We start from the raw sequence: 24,618 nt of genomic DNA on the forward strand, positions 1-24,618 counted from the left end.
CAAAGCAATGCACTGCAACCGCAACACTGTACAATGTGAGCTACGGAGCAAACTGACAATGCCAGAAAGATTATCCATATAGTGATGGATATGTGAATTAAACCTATTATGAAAATTAGACCCTGTTAATTTTCATTCATTCATTCATTTTCTTTTCGGCTTAGTCCCTTTATTAATCTGGGGTCGCCACAGAGGAATGAACCGCCAACTTATCCAGCATATGTTCTATATAGCGGATGCCCTTCCAGCTGAAACCCATCTCTGGGAAACATCCATACACACTCATTCTCACACATACACGGACAATATAGCCTACCCAATTCAGCTGTACCACATGTCTTTGGACTGTGGGGAAAACCGGAGCACCCGGAGGAAACCCTCGCGAACGCAGGGAGAACATACAAATTCCACATAGAAATGCCAACTGACCCAGCCAAGGCTCGAACCAGCAACCTTCTTGCTGTGAGGCGACAGCACTTCCTACTGCACCACTGCATCACCCCACTGTTCTTTGTTTTGTGATATTTATTGTGTTTTGTGCAGAGAAAATAATTTTTTATTTACCAATACTATGTCTCTGTAATTATCATTAGTGTTTAAAGGAACAAAAATTGTTAGCATTGGTCATACTGCACTATATCATTTATTATAAACTACAATTGAAACAGATTTTGAGGTACGTTTTTGCAGTTTCACAAAAAAATGTAGGCTGAAGCATGTATTTCCAATGAGCCTGTGTTGCAGCACAAGGAGCAGCACAAACAGCACTAAAAAGCAGACTCTGAAAGAACAGCAAAACATTCCATAATTTTATGCCTGTTTTATTATGGTTTGCAATCAACCGTCATGGTTTGTTTACCCTGAAATTTAAATTTTGCCATTATTTACGCATCCTCGTGTTGTTTTAAATACAAAATAAACTACTTGTGACTCATATGGATATAGTTTATGATCTCTTTATGAATGTTTTGAATCTTGACAGTTTTGGATGAATATACTTTAAATGGAGGGACAGAAATATCTCAAATTTGCTAAAAACATCTTCAGTTTTGGAAGATGAATAACATGACGGTAAATAAATGTTGGCAGAATTTTAATTTCGAGGTTAATTAACACTATAATAAACCTAGTTCTTAAATCTTCATGTGAGTTACAAAAATAAACAAGTACTGAAACATTACTTACAATTTTTCTCCATTGTCATCATGCTGCAACACAGAGAAACCAAACAAAGCATCTTCTGGTCCACTGAAGATCCTTGGTCTCTTTACATCAATATTAAAACATTCACACAGCCCTAAAGGAGAGAGAGAGAGTGCAAGAGTTGTATGAGTACTTTGTAGTATAGAATATAGTACTAAATACTATACACATCTATACTCCAAATCTAACATGTTGGATCATTTGAATGGCTATATAGAAAAATTAACAAATCAGATATGATGAATAAGTTTATCGTTAAAGTCAGGTTTACAACAAGGGTTTTGTATTTCTAGACTAATTTTATTAATCTATAATTTTTCTCTGATTTCAAGGATAAGTTATTGTCAGGATTAGATTTAGGAGTAGGAATAAATGTTCAGCATGTCCAAACAAAAGTCCTTACTTAAAAATATACATGAATGCTGAAGTTGGTAAGATGTTTTAAAAACATTTATTTGAAATAGTAATGATCTGTAATATTCAAAATATTTTGACTGTCCTTTTTTATCAATTTAATTCAAATCACTAAGTGAAGTTTATTCATAAACTAATTTCGAGAGGATCACGTGCTTATGATTTATCACGGCCAGTCTCGCATTTGCTAATCACTATCTTCCAATCATATGAGCCCTAAGCTACTATAAATAGCCACAGTTTTCAGTTCACTTTATCTTTGTTTGGAAGAAGCAGCTTTACCATAGCTAGCTCCGTTGAAGAACCAACTCTAAACCAGCATGGACAACCAAAGCAGCAACAAGCTACAATCTTCAGGATCTTCGTTTGGAAGAACGCTCTGCTCCGCTCATCAACTACAAAAGCTACAAGCGCTACAAGCTACAAAAGCTTCAATCTACAAGCTACAATCTACAATATACAATCTAAAAGCTTCAATCTACAAGCTACAATATACAAGCTACAGCAACAACAACAACAACAACAACAACGACTAATATTACTACCATTTCAAACAACTACAACTCCAACAATTTTATCAACAGCTTAAACAACAACACCAAAACCTTCCACTTCGAAGAGCCTCCACAACGCATCTGCTGTGTCTTCAACCTTATTTCCCAGCAAGATATAAGCCAAAACTCCAAAATTATTGCAATAAAATTGAACCCTCACCTTCTCCTAGCAGTACACATGCGATCCATCGTTTAACAGATTGTTTGCTGGAATGTGTTCAGCAGAGCAGCAGCTCCAGCCATAAACAATGTTGAATTTGATCAACAAAATGGCCGCCAGGCTTTTAGCACCTTTTGCATGGCCTGACTGAAACTCCTTAAGCCAATAGCTGTAAAGAGAAGCGTCACCATCCAATGAGCTAAAAGACTGGAAATGGTCCCGCCCTCTCTGTTGACTCTGTTGCAAAGACCTTATGAATGAATAGGCCAGACACGCTTGTAAATTTAGTTAAGTTAAGATAAAAAAAATAAAATAAAATTCCATTAGACATTTAACTTCTGAAAAGATTATTACCCAACCAGTAAATATTAGCAAGCTATTGAAAAACATTATGCCATCAAGCACAGAAGTCCAATTGTAATACGCCAGTGACTCATGTGTTGATTTACAAAGCGTCATATAAGATTAAATAGCAAGTCAGTTGGATGTGAAAACGGCAAAGAAACAAACTTCCCACTTGACTGTTATAAATAGAAATTTAAACTTCACTATCACTTCACATGCTCAGTCTTCAAGAGGTACCAGTTTTTCAGGACCACCAGACAAGCCATATCCCATATCCTCAGCTCTCCATCCATCTGTCATCCCGTGGGGAGACGAACACCCACCCCTACCATCCTTGCACATCGTATCAATGAAGCTATTGGACCATGCAGTAACAAAAGCGCTTCCATTTACAGCTGCCCATGCCCTTATTAAGATGCCTCGCATGGATTTCAACTAAAACAATTTTCATGTCTGCCATACTTGTATTATTTTGCAAAGATTTAATTTCATATTCTCTTTGTTTTTTCTATTTTAGAGATCATGACTGCTGGCTCCAGAAGTTGACCCTCATCCAACCTATTACACTCCAAATCCTCTTCACAAAGGATACATTCCATTTTTCACTTTATCCAATCTGTCCTAACCTGCAGTCTGCAACCTCCGAACCTGAAACCGTCGATTATCTTATTAAAAAGAAATCGACAACAACTTCATGATTGGACCATTCAAGGCTCCTCCATTTAATATCTCACGCATTAGCCCCATTGGTGTCGCTACTCAATTTTCTGGCAAAAACGCCTTATAGTCGACCTTTTGTCCCAACACAATTGCTCCTTTCCTAGCATTAACAGCACTATCCCATTGGACGAATATTCGCTTAACTACCACGACATTGATCAAGCGATCTCTCTCATAAAGATAGCCAGTCGTAACACCTGGCTAGCCAAAGTAGACATTTCCTCTACCTTTAAAATCATGCCAATCCACTCAGACTTCTGGCACCTTTTGGCATTTACTGGCACAATCAATTCTATTTTTCGGATGCAAAAGCAGCCCAAAAAATATTTGACATGATGTCACAAGCTTTATGCTGGATTCTTTCTAATATTTACGGAATCCCATACCTCATTAACCTTCTAGACGATTTTCTTATTTCCCCCCGTCATCTCCTCCAGCCAAACACCTAGCAATCACCCAGCAGGTTTTCGCTGATCTCGGAAGGACCCAGTACTTCAATCGAATTTCTGGGTATTAATCTAGACTCGCATAAATTCCAAGCATCCCTTCCTAAAGAGAAAATCAATCGAATAATTTCTCTATCCCAAATTTTCCTTGAAAAACAGATGTGCACACAACGAGAACTCCTACCAATTCTCGGCCATCTAAATTTCGTTATGCTCATCATACCTTTCATTTCCCACCTCCTTCAATTATCCACCACAGTTCATGGTTTAGAAGAAACAATTTTTCTCTCTAAACCCAGTCGCGATGAACTCTGCTTATGGATCTCTTTCCTTAAGCAATGGAACGGCTGTTCCTTTTTCTACAGCGATTTGATAGCATCCCCTATTGACATTAACTTATACACAGACGCTGCCCCTCCAATAGGTTACAGTGGCTACTATAAGGACACTGGTTTGCCTCAACATGGCCACCCCAATTGTAATTCCATTCCAAAAGACCAATGTTTTTCAGCCCTCTTCGAACTCTACCCTATCATCGCAGCAGCCATCCTGTGGGGGGACGAATGGTCTACATCTAGCATTCTCTTTCACTGCAATAACGAAGCTACAGTGCATTGCATTAACAAAGGGCGCTCCCACTCCCAATCGCTTATGCCATTTTTAAGACACCTTATCTGGATATCTGCTAAAAAACAATTTATCATGATTGCTGAACATGTACCTGGTTGCAAAATCCAAATCGCTTACTCTCTCTCTCATTTCTCTTTGCAGATATTCTGGCAACTGGCCCCGGAAGCAGACCATCACCCAACGCCCGCCCCTCCTTATTCAGAAACGATATTGCCATAAACCACCCACTTCATAATCTTCATCAAACTTCTCTATCTCTTATCCTACAAGCAATAGCTCCCAGAACCCTCAATGCATACCTCACAGCATGGAATTCGTTCAAACAATTCCATACCATGCTAGACAACCCATTACACTCAAAATCCTTACCTCATGCATCTACACCCTCCGTAAAGGTTACATTTCCCCCATACAGCCCGCACCTTAGATGCTATGTTCAATCTAGCCTTTTTTGGGTTTCTTAGATGTTCTGAATTAACAGTTACATCCAAATTTAACCCTCTACTTCACCCCACCATCTCAGATCTAGCTTTGCAAGACAGGGAAACTATCTCTTTCCTTATCAAACAAAGCAAAACAGATCAATTTCAGAGAGGACACTCTATCCTACATTTTCAATATACCTTCACCTACACGCCCATTCCAAACCCTCCTAGCCTACCTTAACCTAAGAAAATCTCAAGAGGCTAACCCACTGGCCCCGCTTTTTACTGATGATGCTAACCGTCCAGTATCTCGATTCTGGTTTCAAAAACACCTTAAAGAAATCCTTCGCCTATAAGGTTTTCCCCCAGAGCCCTTTTCCAGCCACTCATTCAGGATTGGTGCAGCCACTACAGCAGCCTCTAACGGGCTCTCACACCATTAGATCCAGACCCTTGGTCGCTGGTCTTCTAAAGCTTTCAAATCTTACATACGCCTCAGTAAATACCACCTCAAAAAAGCCCAACAGGCTTTAACCAACCCCCAAGCACCTCCTCACACGGCTCCAACTCAAAAAGGTGTCTAACAGAGCCTCGACTCTCGCAAGAGTCATCCAAACCAAACCCCGCAGAAGCCCAATTGTCCACCCATGGCGCCCTTACATGTTTGCCAAGGACTCCCTCAAGGGCCATTGCAGTTAGCATCTTCTGCAATCACCAATAGCTATTTACAGATGCAAACATTTTGTTCTTTGCGCATTTACTGCGTTTGTACATATGTATAATATTTGTGCTTGTTCCCTTCTTCCAACTTTTCCAAATCTTTTATCCTTATAACCCTACTTTTCAGCCTCTCGTTCCTTTCTTCTCTACACTCCACTCCCAACTACTTTATTCTACACTCTATCTCTAACAATCTTTTTTCTTCTGTCTAGACTCTTCAGACACCCGAAGGGGCCCCCTTGAGCTCCAACTCTCGCAGGATTCGGCCATAGTCCTTTCTTCTTCATGCTGCTACCTATTCTTTTCCGCCTAGACTCTTTCTTCAAGCTCCAAACCCCGCAGGGGTCCGCTCAAGCTAAAACTTCTTCACTCTACTCCAACTACCTCTCTTCTCCTTATTGTATCACCCTCTAGCTCTGACCCCCGCAGGGGTCGCTCCGAGCCCCAACTCTCATAAGAGTTACCCAGAACCCTCTCTTCTACACACTGCTACCTATCTCCTCCCATCTACACTCTACCTCCAAGCTCTGACCTCCGCAGAGGTCGCTCCGAGCTCCAACTCTCGCAAGAGTTACCCAAAATCCTCTCTCCCACTCACTGCTACCTATCTCCTCCTATCTGCACTCTACCCTCAAGCTCTGACCTCCGCAGAGGTCGCTCCGAACTCCAACTCTCGCAAGAGTTACTCTCTTCCACTCACTGCTACCTATCTCCTCCTATCTACACTCTACCTCCAAGCTCTGACCTCCGCAGAGGTCGCTCCGAGCTCCAACTCTCGCAAGAGTTGCCCAAAATCCTCTCTCCCACTCACTGCTACCTATCTCCTCCTATCTGCACTCTACCCTCAAGCTCTGACCTCCGCAAAGGTCGCTCCGAGCTCCAACTCTCGCAAGAGTTACTCTCTTCCCTCACTGCTACCTATCTCCTCCTATCTACACTCTACCTCCAAGCTCTGACCTCCGCAGAGGTCGCTCCGAGCTCCAACTCTCGCAAGAGTTACCCAAAATCCTCTCTACCACTCACTGCTACCTATCTCCTCCTATCTACACTCTACCCTCAAGCTCTGACCCCCGCAAGGGTCGCTCCGAGCTCCAACTCTCGCAAGAGTTATCCTAAAATCCTCTCTTCCACTCACTGCTACCTATCTCTTCCCATCTGCACTCAACCCTCAAGCTCTGACCTCCGCAGGGGTCGCTTAGAGCTCCAACTCCCACAGGAGTTACCCAGAGTCCTCTTTTACACTCTGCTTCAAACCACCTTCTTTTCCCTTTTATTCACAACCCTGAAAATTATAACCCCCGCAGGGGTTTCTTCAAGCTCTAACTCCAGCAGGAGCTACTAGAATCCTCTCTTAACCCTTCATAATCCTATCTACTTAATGCCCATGCATTAAATTTTCTTTCCTTCCATTATATCCAGCAGCCGGATATAGCTCTAATTTCCTTGCTTTTTGGGTTTTTTTTCCCTTGAATACGTGGCTGCTGTCTCGAGCGATTAATTACTGCATTTTGGGGAGTTCTGAGATCCACCGAGCTCAGGCTCCCCTCTTGCTCTGCCAACGGGAGGAAGCCCCGGGCTCGAGGAGCCCTTGAGCTCGGGGCTCTCTCCCGGGACAGCATGCCAAACAAGCTTTTGTAAATCATCAGCTAAGTGTGAACTCTTGAAGTGAAGTTTATTCATAAACTAATTTCGAGAGGATCACATGCTTATGATTTATCACGGCCAGTCTCGCATTTGCTAATCACTATCTTTCAATCATATGAGCCCTAAGCTACTATAAATAGCCACAGTTTTCAGTTCACTTTATCTTCGTTTGGAAGAAACCCCCCTCCTCCCCTATTCTCCTCCTTTACCTGTGATTGGGCGGCACGGTGGCCCAGTAGTTAGCACTGTGAGCCCCACAGCAAGAACACTGCCGGCCCCGGTTCCACAGGACTGGTGGGTGTTTCTGTGAGGAGTTTGTATGTCCTCCCCGTGTCCGCGTGGGTTTTTTCCGGGTTCTCCGGTTTCCTCCCACCATCCAAAGACATTCAACATGCATAACAATCAAGCTTGTCTAATCCCTTGTGTCCCCCTAGCTACAGCGGCAGGGGAGTTCTGAGATCCACAGAGCTCAGGCTCCCTTCTTGCTCTGCCAACGGGAGGAAGCCCCGGGCTCGAGGAGCCCTTGAGCTCGGGGCTCTTTTCCGGGACAGCATGCCAAACAAGCTTTTGTAAATCATCAGCTAAGTGTGAACTCTTGAAATAAAGGAATTACTTAAAGTATATATGCTTAAACATTTGCTATGGTTAAGTAATATTTATTTAAAATAAAAACAACAACAACAAAAACAACACATTGTCCAAACACTTCTGTTATAAAACTACCATTGTAGCCAAACAGTTGCTGCTGTAAATTGAAATGGTTCAGATTGCATTGCATACTTTTCATTTAATTTCAAATGTCTACACACAAATCTTAAATACATTTTGAAAAAATGCATCTATATACTAAGATGATAAATATGTGCAAACATATCAGAACATCTATCTACCATCGGGGCTCGGTTCTCAGTCCACTACATTATAAGACAAAAGTCTTGTCGCCTATCCAAGTTTTAGGAACAACAAATAACAACTTGCCTTCTAGTTGATTATTTGGTATCAGAAATGGCTTATATGAAAGGCAAAGGCCTCTAGATTTATTACCAAAATAAAATATGATCATGCCTTGATTTTTAATTATTTAATTACAACAGTAAAGTTTGACTTTGCTTGAATAAGAATTAATATTGTGTATGACTCCATGAGCTTGAACGACTGTATCTATACGTCTCTACAATGACTAAGATAACTTATTAATAAAGTCATCTGAAATAGCAAAGAAAGCGTTCTTGCAGGACTTCCAGAGTTCATCAAGATTCTTTGGATATATCTTCAATGCCTCCTCCATCTTACCTCAGACATGCCCAATAATGTTCATGTCTGGTGACTGGGCTGGCCAGTCCTGAAGCACCTTGACCTTCTTTGCTTTTAGGAACTTTGATGTGGAGGCTGAAATATGAGAAGGAGCGCTATCCTGTTAAAGAGACTGCCCTCTCCTTTGGTTTGTAATGTAATGGGCCGCACAAATGTCTTGATACCTCATGCTGTTGATGTTGCCATCCACTCTGCAGATCTCTCGCAAAGCCCCATGCTGAATGCAATCCCAAACCATGATTTTTCCTTCATTAACCTTAACTGATTTCTGTGAGAATCTTGCGTCCATGTGGGTTCCAATAGGTCTTCTGCAGTATTTGTGATGACTGCGATGCAGTTCAACAGATTTGTTTATTTGTTGCTCTTACAACTGGGATTGATGACAAAGCTTTTGTCAGGTAGTGTACACTTCTATTCCCCAATTATGAGGCAAAACCTGTCATTCAGAAATATGGCTTTATACATCCTTGCTATGCCGATGACACTCAACTTTACCTCTCATTCCAGCCTGATGATCTGGAGTACCTACACTAACCTCAGCAAGTCTGACAGACACTTCTTTGAAGGACCATCACCTTTAACTAAACCTTGCCAAGACATAATTTTAGGGAACCCAATACTTCAAAAAAAAAAAAAAAAAAAAGCCAGATAGACACGTCAACCATTTTTCTATAGAGAATAGTCAGAAACCTTGAAGATGTGTTTGATTATCAGCTGAGCTTAAAGACCACATGTCTAGAACCACCCGATCCACTAGATTTTCCTTGCACAACATTACAACATTTCAATAATATTCTACACAATATCTATTTGCTAAGATTAAAAATATGTGGAAACATGAAGATATTCATTTTGGTATCTCAAGTGTCCAAGCAGCAAGAGATTAAGAGCCGTGAGGAACAGCTGTAGTTGATGAATGAACTGCATGGATGGAGTGACAGAGAGACAGGAAAAGGCCAGAGAAAAAGAGTTTGCAAAAGAGAGAAGAGAGGGAAGGGCGTCAGTTGCAAAATTACTGAACATAGTGGTTCCCTGTTATGACATACAGACCTGGCCTTTATATGACTGTGGGAGAGAGAGAGAGAGAGAGAGGTGAAGTGAAAGTAAAGTTCACCGGTGGATTTGTAGCTCATGGCAAAAGCAACTCAAAATAAACCGACTGACCAAAACAGCCTTGTGGAACAAAGATGACCAGTCAATCACACTCCCAGCATAATACCGACTCTGAAACATATCTGTTTTGTGTGATACGGGTTTTGACCCTTCATGCACTGAGGTCTCATTCACTGTGGGTAAAGTTATGCTCTGAGTGGATTTCAGAGGATTGTTTACCCAAAAAGCAAAAGGGGAGGCTTTGAGGGAGGGGGCAGGCAGGGAACCAAACTCTACAGACCACAAACAGGGTGCCTACATTTCTCTCTTTCAGTCTCTCATCTTCTCTCTCTCTCTTTCCAGTGGAAGGAGATCATGCAGGGGGATCCATATGAATCAAAGAGTAAATGAGACAAGCTTTTTTACTTTTTCTATCCAAATTTTCCCATAGTTCTCTTGTGCTTCGTTGCCTGTTTTGGACTCTTCTTCCTTTGCTGCAAGTTGCTCATTATTTAGTCATGCAGGGCTTTTTAAGGTGTAGTTTTATCAAAAATTGAATCCATGACATTTAAGTTTGTAGCACTATAATATGTCACATTTACCTTACAAAAGTGAAGGTTCTTTGCTGCCATCAAAGGTTCAAAAATAACCTCTAGCATCAAAAATTGTATGTTACTGTACAAAAAGGTTTCAATGTGGAGTTTTCCTTTTACATTAAGTAGTTCTTTCTCCATAATGGTTGCATCTTCACTTCCAACCAATCATCAAGGCCAGCCCATGCCATCCACTCTGCCCACTGACTATCTGAAGTACCTGTTATCATTGGCCTTAACTCTCTGACCTTTTTATGTTTCCATCACAGCGCTATTCCTTTACTACTAATGTATTCAGTACAAAAAATACCATAATACTATCATAACAAAATTAACATGTCCTCTAAATATCATATGCTCTTTAAACATCTTCCTCCCCTCCCTACTTTGTCAATTTCCTTCTGTCAATGTCTTTTCAGCATGCTTCATTGTAAAAACTGTTGGAATATTCAATCAATTCCATGCGTGTTTAATAAAAAAAGGTCAGGAGAGGTTTTTCTTCAAGCTTTACCATATTAGCAATTTATTGGATACAAACGAATAATTTGATTTACAGAATTCTGTTATCCTCAATGCAAAGCAAACATTACTGTAATGAAGTTTACGGCCCTTTGGCCGCCGGGAAGAAGAAGGCGGAGAACCGACGGAGCTTTAAAATGATTTATTGATAATAATGACGGCAGCTCCTCACGGAGACTGCCATTTAAAATCAAAACAAACGGACGGCAGCTCCTCGCGGAGACTGCCGTCAAACTGAAAGCAAAAGTAAAATAACATGCCCGGGCCCGGTCCTCTCTCGGCTTCCTCTGCCATCGGTCCTCCTTTTATGGTCCAGAGCTCCTTCCGTGGGATCCGAGGCAGGTGCGCACCGCACGTGTATCCACTCACGCGGTGGCCTCACCCCGTTCCCACGGCTCTCGGCCACGCCCCCTCGCCACATACCCCCATCTCCCATCACAGGCCGGGGGCACCCCGTGGCTGTGCATACTCCGGGGGGGGGGTTTGGCGCCACAGCACCCGCGAGACCTATATGAGACGGGCCGAGAGAAAAGGAGATGGAAAAAAAAGGAGGAAAGACAGAGTAGACCGAGAAAGGGGAGAGAGGAAAAAAAAAAAATTTAAAAAATTGGGGTTCGGTTCTCCAGACACGCTGCCACTCGGTCCTCCACCAGCTGAGAGATGCGACGACGTGCTGGGAGCCCTGTGGAGGAATCTATCCACCCGTCCGTCTTCTGGTGTCCGGCGGCGGTTCTCCTGGCTGGCTGGCGGCATTTCTGGTCTCCTGCTCCGCTCCCGCTTCGGTGGACGGATGCAGGCTCTGGCATCATGGCGGATCGCGGCGACTCCCCCGGGTTCTGTGGGATGGCTCCCTTCAGCTCTTTCCCTTCCGGTGGTGAGCCCCGCGTCCCCTGCTCCTCCCCATGCTGGGAGACGGCAGCAGGCAGATCCTTTCCTCGCCAGCCTCAGGCCGCCCCGGCACTCTGGGCAGACGAACGGGTTTCTCCCCCACTCGGGTTAACTCCCGAACACTCGCCCCCTCTCTCAGCGGCGAGGGCATCTGGACAACGCGTCCCTCCTTCTCCCAGGTTTCGGCACCACTGTAATGAAGTTTACGGCCCTTTGGCCGCCGGGAAGAAGGAGGCGGAGAACCGACGGAGCTTTAAAATGATTTATTGATAATAATGACGGCAGCTCCTCACGGAGACTGCCATTTAAAATCAAAAACAAACGGACGGCAGCTCCTCGCGGAGACTGCCGTCAAACTGAAAGCAAAAGTAAAATAACATGCCCGGGCCCGGTCCTCTCTCGGCTTCCTCTGCCATCGGTCCTCCTTTTATGGTCCAGAGCTCCTTCCGTGGGATCCGAGGCAGGTGCGCACCGCACGTGTATCCACTCACGCGGTGGCCTCACCCTGTTCCCACGGCTCTCGGCCACGCCCCCTCGCCACAATTACATTCAGGAGGTGCGCAACAACTTTCGTTTGCTGACTTCAACTTATATAGGCAACTTATATTAACAGGTGGAATTTAGTGAAATTTGTCACTTGTCAATGATTCTCCAGTCTTCCATTGGCCGCATCCATACATACGTCCTCTTTTTCTATGAATTCTCTGCAGAACATTAAGAAGCACAAAACTTTTTCAGAACATATTCTATGTTCAGTTTTAACACCTTTCTGCTGACAAGAAGTGCAGAGCTCATTTACAGTGCATCAGTGCAAAGTTCTCTGTATCGCCAACAGACAAAAACATCTAGCTAGCAAAGCTATGCTCCCTCTCATGCAAAACCCATCCGTTTTAACAGTCTACTTGTCTGCTCGATAATATTCCATCTCATCTCCTTCAAGCTATATCCACTTCATTTGTACAGTACATCAACATATCCCTTTTAGCAGTCTTCGATTACACCACTGCTCCTAAAAGCCATGGTAAATCCAGCACTTTTAGAAAATTACAGACCAGTATTTCTTCTTCCATAGCTTAAACACTTGAGTGAGTTGTATTCAACCAAATTTCCAAGTCTTTCTTGTGCACAACAGCGTCCTGGACAGTAACCAGTCTGGCTCAAAAACAGACATTCTACTTAGATAGATTTTCTCTCAGTTGTTGAAACCTTGAGTCTTTGGTTTGCAAATCCTCAGTACTAATCTGTTGAATTTGTTAGATTTTTTTGTCATTTTTCACTTTTGACATGATTAACCACCAGATTCTCCAGTCAACCCTCCACTGGCATGTCAGAAACAACATTTCAGTGGTTCAAATTTTACCTCTCAGGTAGGTCATTCAAGATGTCTGGGAATGGTGAGGTGTCCAAGACATGACAGCTACTGTACTCTCAGGAAAAAAAGGTATGCAAGCTGTAACCGGGTTGGTACCTTTTCAAAAGGAACAAATTTGTGCCTAAAATGTCCATATTAATACCTCAAAGGTACATATTAGTATCTAAAAAGTGCATAAGTGTTCCTCTTAAATGTTGTAGGTACTAATATATACTTTAATGGACCCTTTAAGTTCTTTTTGAAAAGGTACCACCCCAGTGACAGCTCATCTACCTTTACTAAATCTAAATGTATGATAGCTTAAACACTCCCTCAACTTACAGTTTTTCTCGATTGCTTGGATGCAGTTGTCAACTGAAACTCCACATTTTCAAAACAGTTAACACACAGGCCTAAACAGCGGCACTCATGGTCAAAATGACACATTTTGCTGGCAAAAGGCACATACCGTGTCAAAACATTTAAAATATGCAACAAAAGCTAGTTTTACCTTCAAACAACACAACTTGCAAACAAGTATATGAGCTCTTCAATTAATCATTACACAATGGACAACAAAATACAAAATACAGAACTCAGTGCACCACCATTGCTTGTCATTGTAGCTTATTGCCAATGCCATTTGTTGTCTTTCTATTTGAGCTGTCAAATTTGCCTTTTTTGCAAAGAATTGAATCCAGAATAAGAAATGCTTTGATTACATTTATATTGAATTCATGACAATTTTCAAACTGTGGCTGAAAACTGAAATACTGTAAAAACAGACAAAAGTAATAAAATACTGTAAATATTAGAGAAAACACATGTAAACCAATATACAGTCAAATCTATTGGGAGTATAAGACATAGCCACTATTGACCTCCTCCATCCATGCTGTCACAGAACAACACAGACCTTCCACCATTTTATAAGGTTTGCAGACTGATTGCTTTTTGAAGATTTGTGTGAAGTAGTGTCAAACCGGTGCTTCACTGAATTCATATTGATGTTGGTAGTTTCTAATAGTTAGGAACAGATGGTTTCTGTTTGGTTACCATAACTAAAACAATGGAGTTTGGACTGCTTGAATGACATCCGTGATAGCTGTTTTGAAAAATGGTGGGGAAAATGTGTCAACCCAATGAGAAAGAGTTTACACATTTGCAAGACCGGTCTTTTGCTCTGCTGGGATAGTGAAAATGAAAATGAAGTGGAACCTAGTTTCTTTAACCAGGTCAAAGCAAACAAGAAAAACTGTAACTTGCTGCTAGTGAGACCAAGAAAATGAAAGCACATCATTGTATCTTAATTTAAATATATTTTTGTTAGTCAGTTATCTACTAGAAACAAAAGTGATGAATATCATCGGAGGTAAAGTGCTTCAAAACCAGTCCGCTATATGTTTCAGGCCCAAAACTCAAACTGGTTTGTTAAATAAAATAATAATCTAGCCTAAATAAAATTAAAGTTAAATACTCAGTTTCAGAGAAGCCTGTATTAAACTGTTTTCACAGTTTTTTTTTACAGAACCATTAGTGGCACCGGTCAATTACAATTTAATTCATTTAATCAAGCAGGTAGTTTGATAAGCATTTATAAAGTAGCCTACTCGCAGCAGTACTGAAGTGTTTCAAGATAACCTTGCTTGAACAAACTCGGTTGAAAGGGTAAGAGAACTCAAAAACTTGTTGTGAGAATGGAGCTTATTTGTGCCAGTCAGTCAGATAAAATAGTTTAAGCAGCTTGAATGGTATAGTGGTTCCATGCGAGTAGGCTGTGCAGCTAGATCAGAATTGTCAGATGAATGAGACACGAGCTGGGCCTGGAGTTCCCCCGGCTCAGGTGCTGATGAGACTGCGGTGTGGGGAGGCAATATTTGTCTCATTAGTTTTAGGCCTATTGGCAAATGTCTCAATTAGGTTTAGCTGTTTTAAAGAGAGTTTACTCATTTTGAACCTTGTTTTAAACAATAGCTATCTGAATTGTATTTTTTAGCGTGTGGAAATACCGCGAACACAACTAAAGCCAATAGATTTCTTTACCCATATCCCACCATGCAAGTACATACACACTTTAAAACACAAAAGCACACAACTTTTTTTATTCTCATTATTTCTTGCTTTGTCAATATATTATAGTGTACACTGTTCAAAAATCTATTTAAATTATATATAAAAAAATTAATTAATTAAAAAGCTGAATTAATTTGCGTCCTCTCATGGTAGGTACGCACAATGAGTGCAGCCGTACAGCTGCAGGTTTTACTGTTAGTATAAAGCAAAGTACGGCTTTTTTTTCCAAAAGCCATCAAAGTAAAATGAGGCCACTGAAGCAACTGATAATTTGAGACAAGAGTGACGTGTCACGAAAGCAGAGCTTTTATTACGCCTCAGCAAACCGCTTCTCGTTCTTCTGGTCTTGATCATGTTTTATCTAAATACATTTTAAGCTTCTGTCATGTGCTGTGTTGTGCAGCCTAATAAAAGGGACAACATATTAAAGCATCTTTAGTGTTTTTCTGTTTTTCAATAAAACCTATTGTGCCTTTAATTGGCATATTATGGTGCCATCCAAAAGAGGCACAAGGTTGCTTTCACTCTTTCTGTTCCATACTGGCAGCATAACTGGCCTAAACTTCTAAACAACTAAAAGACAAATTTTGTTTTGTCAACACATGAACCTACTTCTATTAATCTATTAATCAAGTCGTTCCTTAATTATTTATTGAAAAAACTAAAAAACTTGCTACATACACACTTTTCACAACACCAACATAATGTTGATTTGATTTTATTATACTGCCTCATTTCTACACTAAGTTTCTTTGGATAAAAGCTTTTGTTAAATGAATAAATGTAAACATGTTTTCATTAAAAAGTAAGCACCTCGACTATAATTGTCACGGCAGCATGCAGAGATCATGAATGAGATTATGTGTTTTTTGTACAAACTAGCCACTAACTTGCCAAAATATAATATAAGTATGATTTGTCAACACATTCTCACTCCCAACTCGTCACATACTGACGCTTGGTCAGGAACCCTCGGCGTCAGTTATTGACGCACAGGGTACCCCTTTAGCGTCATATTTAGACGTGCAGGGATTCCCTATAGAATCTGTGCCTGAGCCTGAGGCGTCATATGGAGACGCTGGAGGCTCGCATAATTGATAATTACCAATAGATGTCAACGCAATTTTTAAAACCTGATTTACGCCTATTATCTTAGTTTTCTTATTTTAAAAATATGTAATTTTTATTTTGTTCATGAAAAGCGTCTGTAAACGGGGTCGAAACTACTGTATGAATAAACTTCGGCCCACGTGACATCCCTTCACGGTGAGTTTAACGCCGCTCTGCTATTGGTCAAACTGCATCAGCGGTGAGTTCTTAGATGAGTTCAACTGTCAACATTAAATATTACGTTAATGCTGCATAATATATTTTTATTGGAGATTAGTTGGTGTTTATAAATATTTTATCATTTACTTTATATTTAATGAGTGAAAATATATTCGGTTGTCCAGTTTAGGGTAACTATGCCTAATAAAACTTTGATTCATTCATATTATTTATTATTTTTTTTACTTTAAAAAAATATTAAATTTCAAGTACTAAGTTTAAAAATGTTTTCGGCTGATATTTTTCATTTTAAATTATTTATTAAAGTTGGGGTCATTGTATGTGGCGATCTATTTTTTACAGTCTATGCTCGCTATCCCAAGGTTCATTGCGATCCCAAGGTTCACTGCGGTTTTCCACAAGGTAAGTAAAAAGTAAACAAATAAACACGATTTGTTGATAAAGCATGTACTATAAACTAGCGACGTTATCTAATTACATCAAGTTCATTTATTAAAAACATATTTTTCTCACATATAACGTTGGTCATGCATTAGAACAATATATACATTTTAAGATAAGGAACAGTGTAACCAGATTGTTGTTTTCCACAATAGAATTCGTGCAAAATCTATATATAATATGCAATATGCAACTCTAATAATACAAATGTATTCGTAATTGTTTCAATATTAAAGAACATCAAGTGTTTCCAAAGGTTTATTGTAAAAACAATTATTTTCCATGCCTTAAAACACACACACACACACACACACATATATATGCTATATATATATAGCATAACAAAAGCTCAAGTATAACTTAAGCTGATGTATGTCACACAATGAATATCATACACTATTACCAGTACAATTTGGCCTTTACCAATTTATTTAATAAAAGAAAGAATCTATCATCTCTAAATTGTGGTAAAGAGGCACAACAAGCTGTCTTCTTTTCAAATATTATGTCAGTCAGGATGGTAATGGTAAAACTCAAGGATTACCTTGCACCTTCTCAGAAATTTACCATTGATCATATGTATTACAAGTGGCTGGATTGTTTTTTACACAAGCAACGTTTTTTTAAATCATTATCTTAAACAGATTAAGGCTCATTTTGGACTACACTTACATTACTTTACAACTGCTTAATGCAGTACTGATGTATCTAGTAGTTTAGTGGGTTTAACTAATGTCACATCTGTTTTTATTCATTTCAGATGCAGAAACTTTTGACATATGAATTCATCTTGACTAAGGGTAATGTTTTTGTTCAGAATTAATCATTATTTAAAATCATTGTATTTTCTTTGTTATTATGTACAGATTTTAAAAGAATGTACTTTCTTTTAATAAAGAACTCTTCACAGCACTGCATCTGAACAGTCACAACCTCACAGAGCTGCACAACTGCCCCACTCAGATCAGTGTTGAAGCTGGAACCTCATCTTGTGTACAGCAAAGGCAGAGCTGAAAATTCACTGTTTGTCTTGTATTGTGTGGTAAGTCATAGTTTTATAATTTTTTTTATTTTATTGCAACACTAAGTAGTCCATTCAGTGGCCAATATGATATAAAGGGCCTAAAATGGGACTGACGTGATCATTGTTTTGATTTCTAGATAAGTACTCATGGGGCTACACATGCAGCTGAAGTTAGCTTCATTGAGTAGGACATTTCTTTCAGTATACTCTTAAAGAGATTCACCCAAAAATGAAAATTCTGTCATTATTGACTCATCCTTCACTTGTTCCAAATATGTCTGACTTGCTTACTTCAGTTAAACACAAAAAAATTATATTTTAAAGAAAGATGAAAACCTGCAAACATTAACTTCCATAGTATTTGTTTTTTCCTACTATGTATGTCAATGTTTTCAGCTTTCCAGCTTTCTTCAAAAAACTTCCTTCATGTTTAACACAAAGTAACTTGGAAGTTTTTAAAAAAGGTTTACAACCACTTAAAGGAGAGTAAATAGTGAACTGTTCCTTTAACCCAATCTAGTTGACTTTACTAGAAAATTGTATAGAAACCCAGTGGCTTAAACCCCTTACATTTTATACAAGGTACAACTTAACAGCCATACTTGAATTAAAATATTACTGTAAGTTCAAGAAGATTGTAAAGGTTCTAGGTTAATTTAAAGTGGGCTGTTTAGTTTCACCTTGTGTAAAAACATAAAGGATTTAAGGCAACATGTTTCGATGCAGTTTTCTAATAAAGTCAACTAGTTTGGGTTAAGAGTGTAATGGGTTACAGTAATAGCAGTGAATCATGCAGGCATAAAATAAATGTTTAGCCATGTAAAGCAATAAGCTTGTTATAATTTAGAAATATTTTAGGGTGGAGCACAGTATGCTGTTGTAGTTTTCATATAATTGATGAGTCAAACATGAGATGTGTTTTAAATTGCAAGACGTGAATTAACAATATGTTCATCAAGATTCCAATCTTGCATCTTATATTTTTTAGGGTTTTGGCCCAATAATACCCATATTCTGCTATTTAAAAAATCATGCTGGAATTTGTGTCAGCATTCCCTTCAATGAAAACTACAACAGTGGACATCAGTGGTGATAAAAATGTATGTGAAGGATAAGGGTGTTCATAATGAGAAGTGCAGTTACTATCCTGATCTCTGAGTTTGTAGAACTGACAGATCTGCTTGGAATAAATGGAAACATGCTGGAAATGTTTAACCTATTATACAGTTAATTCAAGAGTGCCAGGTTTAATGACACTTTACATATATAAATAAATATCACTGAACTTTCTAAATGAAACCTAACGCTCATTCTTTGTTCAGTAATGATGTTGTGCACTTCTAATACTTTACAGTGGCAAAACCTGGAATAACACATGGGAGCCCTCCAGGAATTGCTGACACTTTACGCCCAAGTCTCCTCATGCTAACCGGATTGCAATATGACAGTCTAGTCAGCATAAACACCTGGACTCACCAAGCACACTTTGGTTCTCAGTGTTTTGTAAAAATAGTTTTTGGTATTCTTCGGTAAATACTTGAATATGTTTTGAACTTATTCTACTTTTGATGTTTAAGTTCAGAAAGTTGTTATTATAAACATAATTTGCATTTGTCATGAACTTGACTTCTTGTTGTTGTGAAAGCTGTTTATTATGATGGCATTTCCAAAGGCATCATTTGAAAAGATTTTTTGCAGTGCAGTTTTACTTGAGCTTGACATACCAGATGTATGACATGAATAAATATCACAAAATAAATATAATAATAATAATACAAAATATACATTTGCTTCAATTATAATTGTTTTTAATCATTTATATATGTATGGTAATATATTATTGCATTAAAAACTTATAAAATATATATTTTTGGTTAAAATATATATTTTTGCATTTTTGTGTGATTTTTATTATTTATTTTTATTTGTGGCATTATAAATAAATTATAAATGTTTCATTAAAAATGTATTGTGTTTATTTGCATACTCATTTACAACGAACTACTATTTATACTATTTAATGGGCACTATATTTGTCATTTAAGTTTGACATATATTTATATTTGTATACCTACATGATGCAGGGTTTAGTTACAGCAAATGCTTGAAATGTTTTCAAACATGAAGCTTTTTTATTATTTTATTATTCGTTTCAAATTTAGTATACTGCCTATGATCTGGTTTTACTATGATCATTTTGCACATCAGGTTAACAAAAGTAATCTCACGGTAAATATACATTTGTATTTTTAATAAGACAATAAATAACATGTAATATTAATAAACATTTTGATATTTAAGTTATATTATAAGGTTATAATCAACCTTCAGCCGGAAGATTACCAAATAGAGACAAAGTGTGACGTAGATTGCGACGTTGTGATTGGACTATAACTTCAAAGCCAAATTAAAAGATCCTTCGTGTTGCTAACTATGTTTTGCTAACTTTGCCACTTTACTAACAGTGTCCTTTATCAATGAGTTATCGCTGTGTTTTAAATAGTTAACGATTAACCAAGATCGTAACCCTAAACTTAACCCTAACTACACCTTTCAAGGAACTACAATTTGTAGCGCCATGTCTTTCCCCTCCCATCTATACAGCGACAAAGGATTGTGGGTAATGTAGTTTAAAGCCTTTTTGTAATAAAATGGAACAGATACAAATTTTAATGAACTAAAGACTATCTGAATAAGGTCATTGTGCATATATTTATGACATATATGAAAGCCAGGCATAAATTTGTTATTTTACAATGAGTATTTTTTAAACAGCTTTTATTGACTTGATCAGTATATATCAGACTATTATATCCAACATTATTTATTGAACATAGCATAGGTAATAGTCTTGCTGATATTCTCTCACTCATTTCTCGTTTGAAATGTGAATACTTTTTCCTTTTCTACGGGGCTCTACTCATCCCCTTTGAGTAAAAGGGCAGTTAACCTATGTAGATGTATCATCTTCAACATGGACAAGAAATTGTATTGCCACATCTACAGTTGTGGTAAAAAAAAAAAAAAAAAAAAAAAAAGCTGTAAAAATAAGCTAAACATTAGTATCCTCTTTAATTACAAGTTATTAGCAATAGTGATCTATGTTCATCACAAATGTTATGAGTTCAGAATAATATGTGTGGATGTAATTCTGGAAGTGTGTTTCATTAATGGTCATCATGTGATATTTAATTGTTTTCACTTTATTTGAAATATGGATAAAAGCTCTTTTAAAATATGTAAATGTTTATAAATAAAACCTTTTTAAAGACATGTATTTGTTTAAAAACCACTCTTTATCTGATTATTTTTACTTTCTAAATCTTCAACTGTTTGTGTAACAGTATGATTTGATGACAATGGATGAACTTGTGTTTAATAATGATTCCACATAATGTCTTTGTCCTGCATGTGGGTTAATTTGTTAATTATTTTCTTTATGATCAAATGATTGTAAGATTTGCTGCATTGTAAGAATCATGAAAATATTGAGAAATGAGGTAACAATGATGAAAAGATATCCTTTCAAATGCTGCGAATAGTTCAAACCTCCAAATGATTAAAAATACATAGCCATTAACCAACAAAATAAAAATGCAAACATTTAAATTATCTAAACTAGAAGTAAAATAGTTCTGTGCTGTATTTATAAGTTACTGTGTAGTTCTATGTCTACCAAAAATACATATTTCAATACATATTTTATTTTCATTCATTCATTTTCTTTTTGGCTTAGTACCTTTATTAACCAGGGGTCGCCACAGTGCTATGAACCGCCAACTTTTCCAGCATGTTTTTATGCAGCAGATGCTCTTCCAGCCGCAATCCATCTCTTGGAAAATATTTTATTTTTTATCTTGCATTCAATAAAACATTATACAAAGTTAATTTTTATTTTCAGAATAACAACAGTCGCACTGTTATCTCACAACAAGTGCAGCAGTTTTTTGTTAGACATTCTAACAAATTAATACAAATGTTTCAAAGTAAGGACAAAAATAAAAGGAGATTAATTTTTTTTTTTTTTTTGAAAAATCCATGAGGACCAAATGGATCCATCAGGTCTTTGATGTAAATCATAGGTTAATTTTTCCAGAGGTAGAAGTGTGGTTGCCTGACTCAGCCACATATTGACTGGAGGTATCTGAGCAGTTGACCATAATAATGTACATTTTTTGCCCAAGTATATGCAAAAATTAAATTTATCATAAAAATGTATCATGAAATTAATATTTTAAAAGCTCTTAATGTCACTTAATGTAATAATTTCATTTTAATATAGAGTTCCTTAAATCGTTATATGTTGTAAGCAGTTAGGCATACAATAATGCTCTTAATTTACAACACTGATTGATTTTAGAGGAATGCTTACATACTGTACATATCTATGTATTTAAAAAAAAGACAATTTGGTTATAGATGATGACAATTTTATTTAATTTTTTACAGATTTTATTACATGCTTTAGATTCAGGGTTAAGGTCATCCTCTTCTGGATTACAGTAAAAGAAAATCCACAGTCAATGTCATACTCATCAGCTGGAGCTTTATTTAAAAAAAATCTATGTTCTCTGCTCCAGCCAAAACTTGCAGGTACCTTGCAGGTCTCTAGATTGCACCATCGTATTGTTGTTTATTTCTCAGTTATTTTGTTGCTTTTTGAGAATGATGATCCATAGACCTTTTAACCCCTCTTCGTTAAGGCCACATGTCGAATCTTAAAAGAAGAACACAACAACATAAAAATATATTAATATCCTTTGGACTGGGTAACCTTATGCTTATGTCTGTGCCAAAAAATACAAATACATAACAGTACATTTCAGTAGCAAACAAGCAAGAAAGTTCTTTGAAAGAACCAGGATGAGTTGAAAGGTATTTATAGTGGTTGACCATCTCTGCCACAAGAATCCACTGCTTCTCCTGAAGAATCCTGACTAGCAGGATGATGTTGAACACCCTCCTCTTTGTTGCTGGGTCAGCAGAGTCTAAAATATATTTATGAAAAGAAAGTTGTATAACAAGGATTATACGTCAACTTTTAAAGAATCAACACTGACAGAAGTCTAGTGTACATACCATGCAATATGACGAAGACATCCACATCACTTCTTCTTTTTGTTGTCTTTGCTTCTGCTACTGAAAAAAAAAATGACAGTAATAGTAACACAATTTTTCATGACTACATGTAATATTAATAAGAATTTCCTCACCCTCTGCCCACTCCTCTACATCACAGACCAAAGTCTTCCAATTGGTTTCCAGTCACTGCCAGTTTCATGGATTCTGTTTTGCAACTTGCTTTGCAGAGCTGTTGGGGTCTACAATGATAAGCAATCAAAAAATCACAATACTATTTAAATAGGTTACTGAACAACTAAAACAAATTCAACTGGATATTGTTACCTTCTGATATCAACAGGTCAGCGAGATGGCCAAATTGTTGAATATCTGCTAATTCCAGCACATGACCATGAGAGTTACAGTAGCATGTCTGGTCACTGCAATCCTATAGAAGAAATATTGCACTGTTCAACCTCCTTCCCAAAAGTAAAACCAGGCATATCCTGGTATGCCTCACTCCATTTCACCTGGTTAACATATACAAACAAACAAACAAACAAACAAACAAACAAACAAACAAACAAACAAACAAACAAACAAACAAATAAATAAGTAAACCAATAAGTTTTGGCATTTACTTGTAGATCAGTTTAAGACAATCACATAGTTCATCTATCTCAGATATAAACTCATGTGATTAGGCATGAAACACACTAAAATCATGGGCTTAAAGATGGTGCTGAAACTTTGGACAGCTTTTTGCAACTCTTTGGAGGTAGTGTCAGTAGTTGATGTAGTCCACAAATCTTCCTGTCAATTCTTAATCCTTAGCTGTAAATAAACCTTCAAAAATGCCAGTGTTTGAAAAAGGAATGAAACAGTACAGAACAAGTGCATAACAGTTTATATCTTCTAATCTAATTTTCTTAGGTGAACATCACAGAGCTGTTTTCTTGTTAATTTAGTTTCAACACATACAGTTTAAAGTACCTCGTATTAAAGTACTAAAGTATTTCAAGTACATTCTTGAAATGGTTATGCTTATGGTTCATATCTACTTAAATTGGCAGTATATCTAGTGTGGAAGCAGAACAGATGAAACTCTTCCTTGCAAATACTATCCACCTTGTATTGCACAGACTCCCACTCAAGAATATCTCAGAAAAATGTCTGCTGAGATCTTAGCAGTCCATTAAAAATAATTATACCAACATCTTTTCCACCAATGGAAAGAATATAAAAATATTTTAGGATATATTAATACTTGCATGACCAAATCTGAGATAAAAAGGCCATCAGTATGCCTTAGTTTAAATAAAACCAAAATTTGACTCTAGCCCACTGTCACCTAGGTCTACAGATACAGGGACTAATGGAAACAATGAAGTACACACTGACAGTCACTGGAGCAAGGCCCTCTCACAGTTGGGAAGATTGGAGTTCCTATGAGCTGTACCAGATAAAAACAACAAAAAAATGTACATTTATAACATTTCTAACTTATCCTAAGACTAGTAGACAAGCAGCATAAGCAGTTCTAATTTCCTAAACCCCAATGTGGGCAGTTGATGGCCTATAAGGTATCATAAAATCAGACAAAACAAAATACTTTCTGAAAAAGAAAAAAAATGGTTGGCCACTATCAACACCCAGAACAAATAGTTTTAAACAGTTAGGCCACAATATTTTGTGAGCTTATGCTGTAGTT

At 38.0% G+C, this 24,618-nt stretch overlaps 1 protein-coding gene and 1 long non-coding RNA gene across 3 annotated transcripts in view; one reads left to right on the forward strand and one right to left on the reverse strand.

The window, feature by feature from the left end:
* The window catches only part of itga10 (integrin, alpha 10), a 94,452-nt gene that overhangs the window by 61,293 nt on the left and 8,541 nt on the right, over nucleotides 1-24,618 (reverse strand). For both annotated transcript variants that reach the window (XM_087286750.1, XM_087286749.1), the window contains exon 3: nucleotides 1,186-1,297. In XM_087286750.1, the coding sequence (XP_087142876.1) occupies nucleotides 1,186-1,297 (112 nt within the window). The remainder of the gene's footprint in view (nucleotides 1-1,185; nucleotides 1,298-24,618) is intronic.
* On the forward strand, nucleotides 16,741-19,460 carry LOC147840209 (uncharacterized). Its single transcript, XR_015511149.1, has 4 exons — nucleotides 16,741-16,783; nucleotides 17,583-17,622; nucleotides 17,721-17,864; nucleotides 19,201-19,460. It is a non-coding gene; the product is annotated as an uncharacterized LOC147840209 (long non-coding RNA).

The sequence above is a fragment of the Danio rerio genome, chromosome 16 (genome assembly GCF_052040795.2).
Source record: "Danio rerio strain M-AB ecotype USA chromosome 16, GRCz13ab, whole genome shotgun sequence".
NCBI classification, from domain to species: Eukaryota; Metazoa; Chordata; class Actinopteri; order Cypriniformes; family Danionidae; genus Danio; species Danio rerio.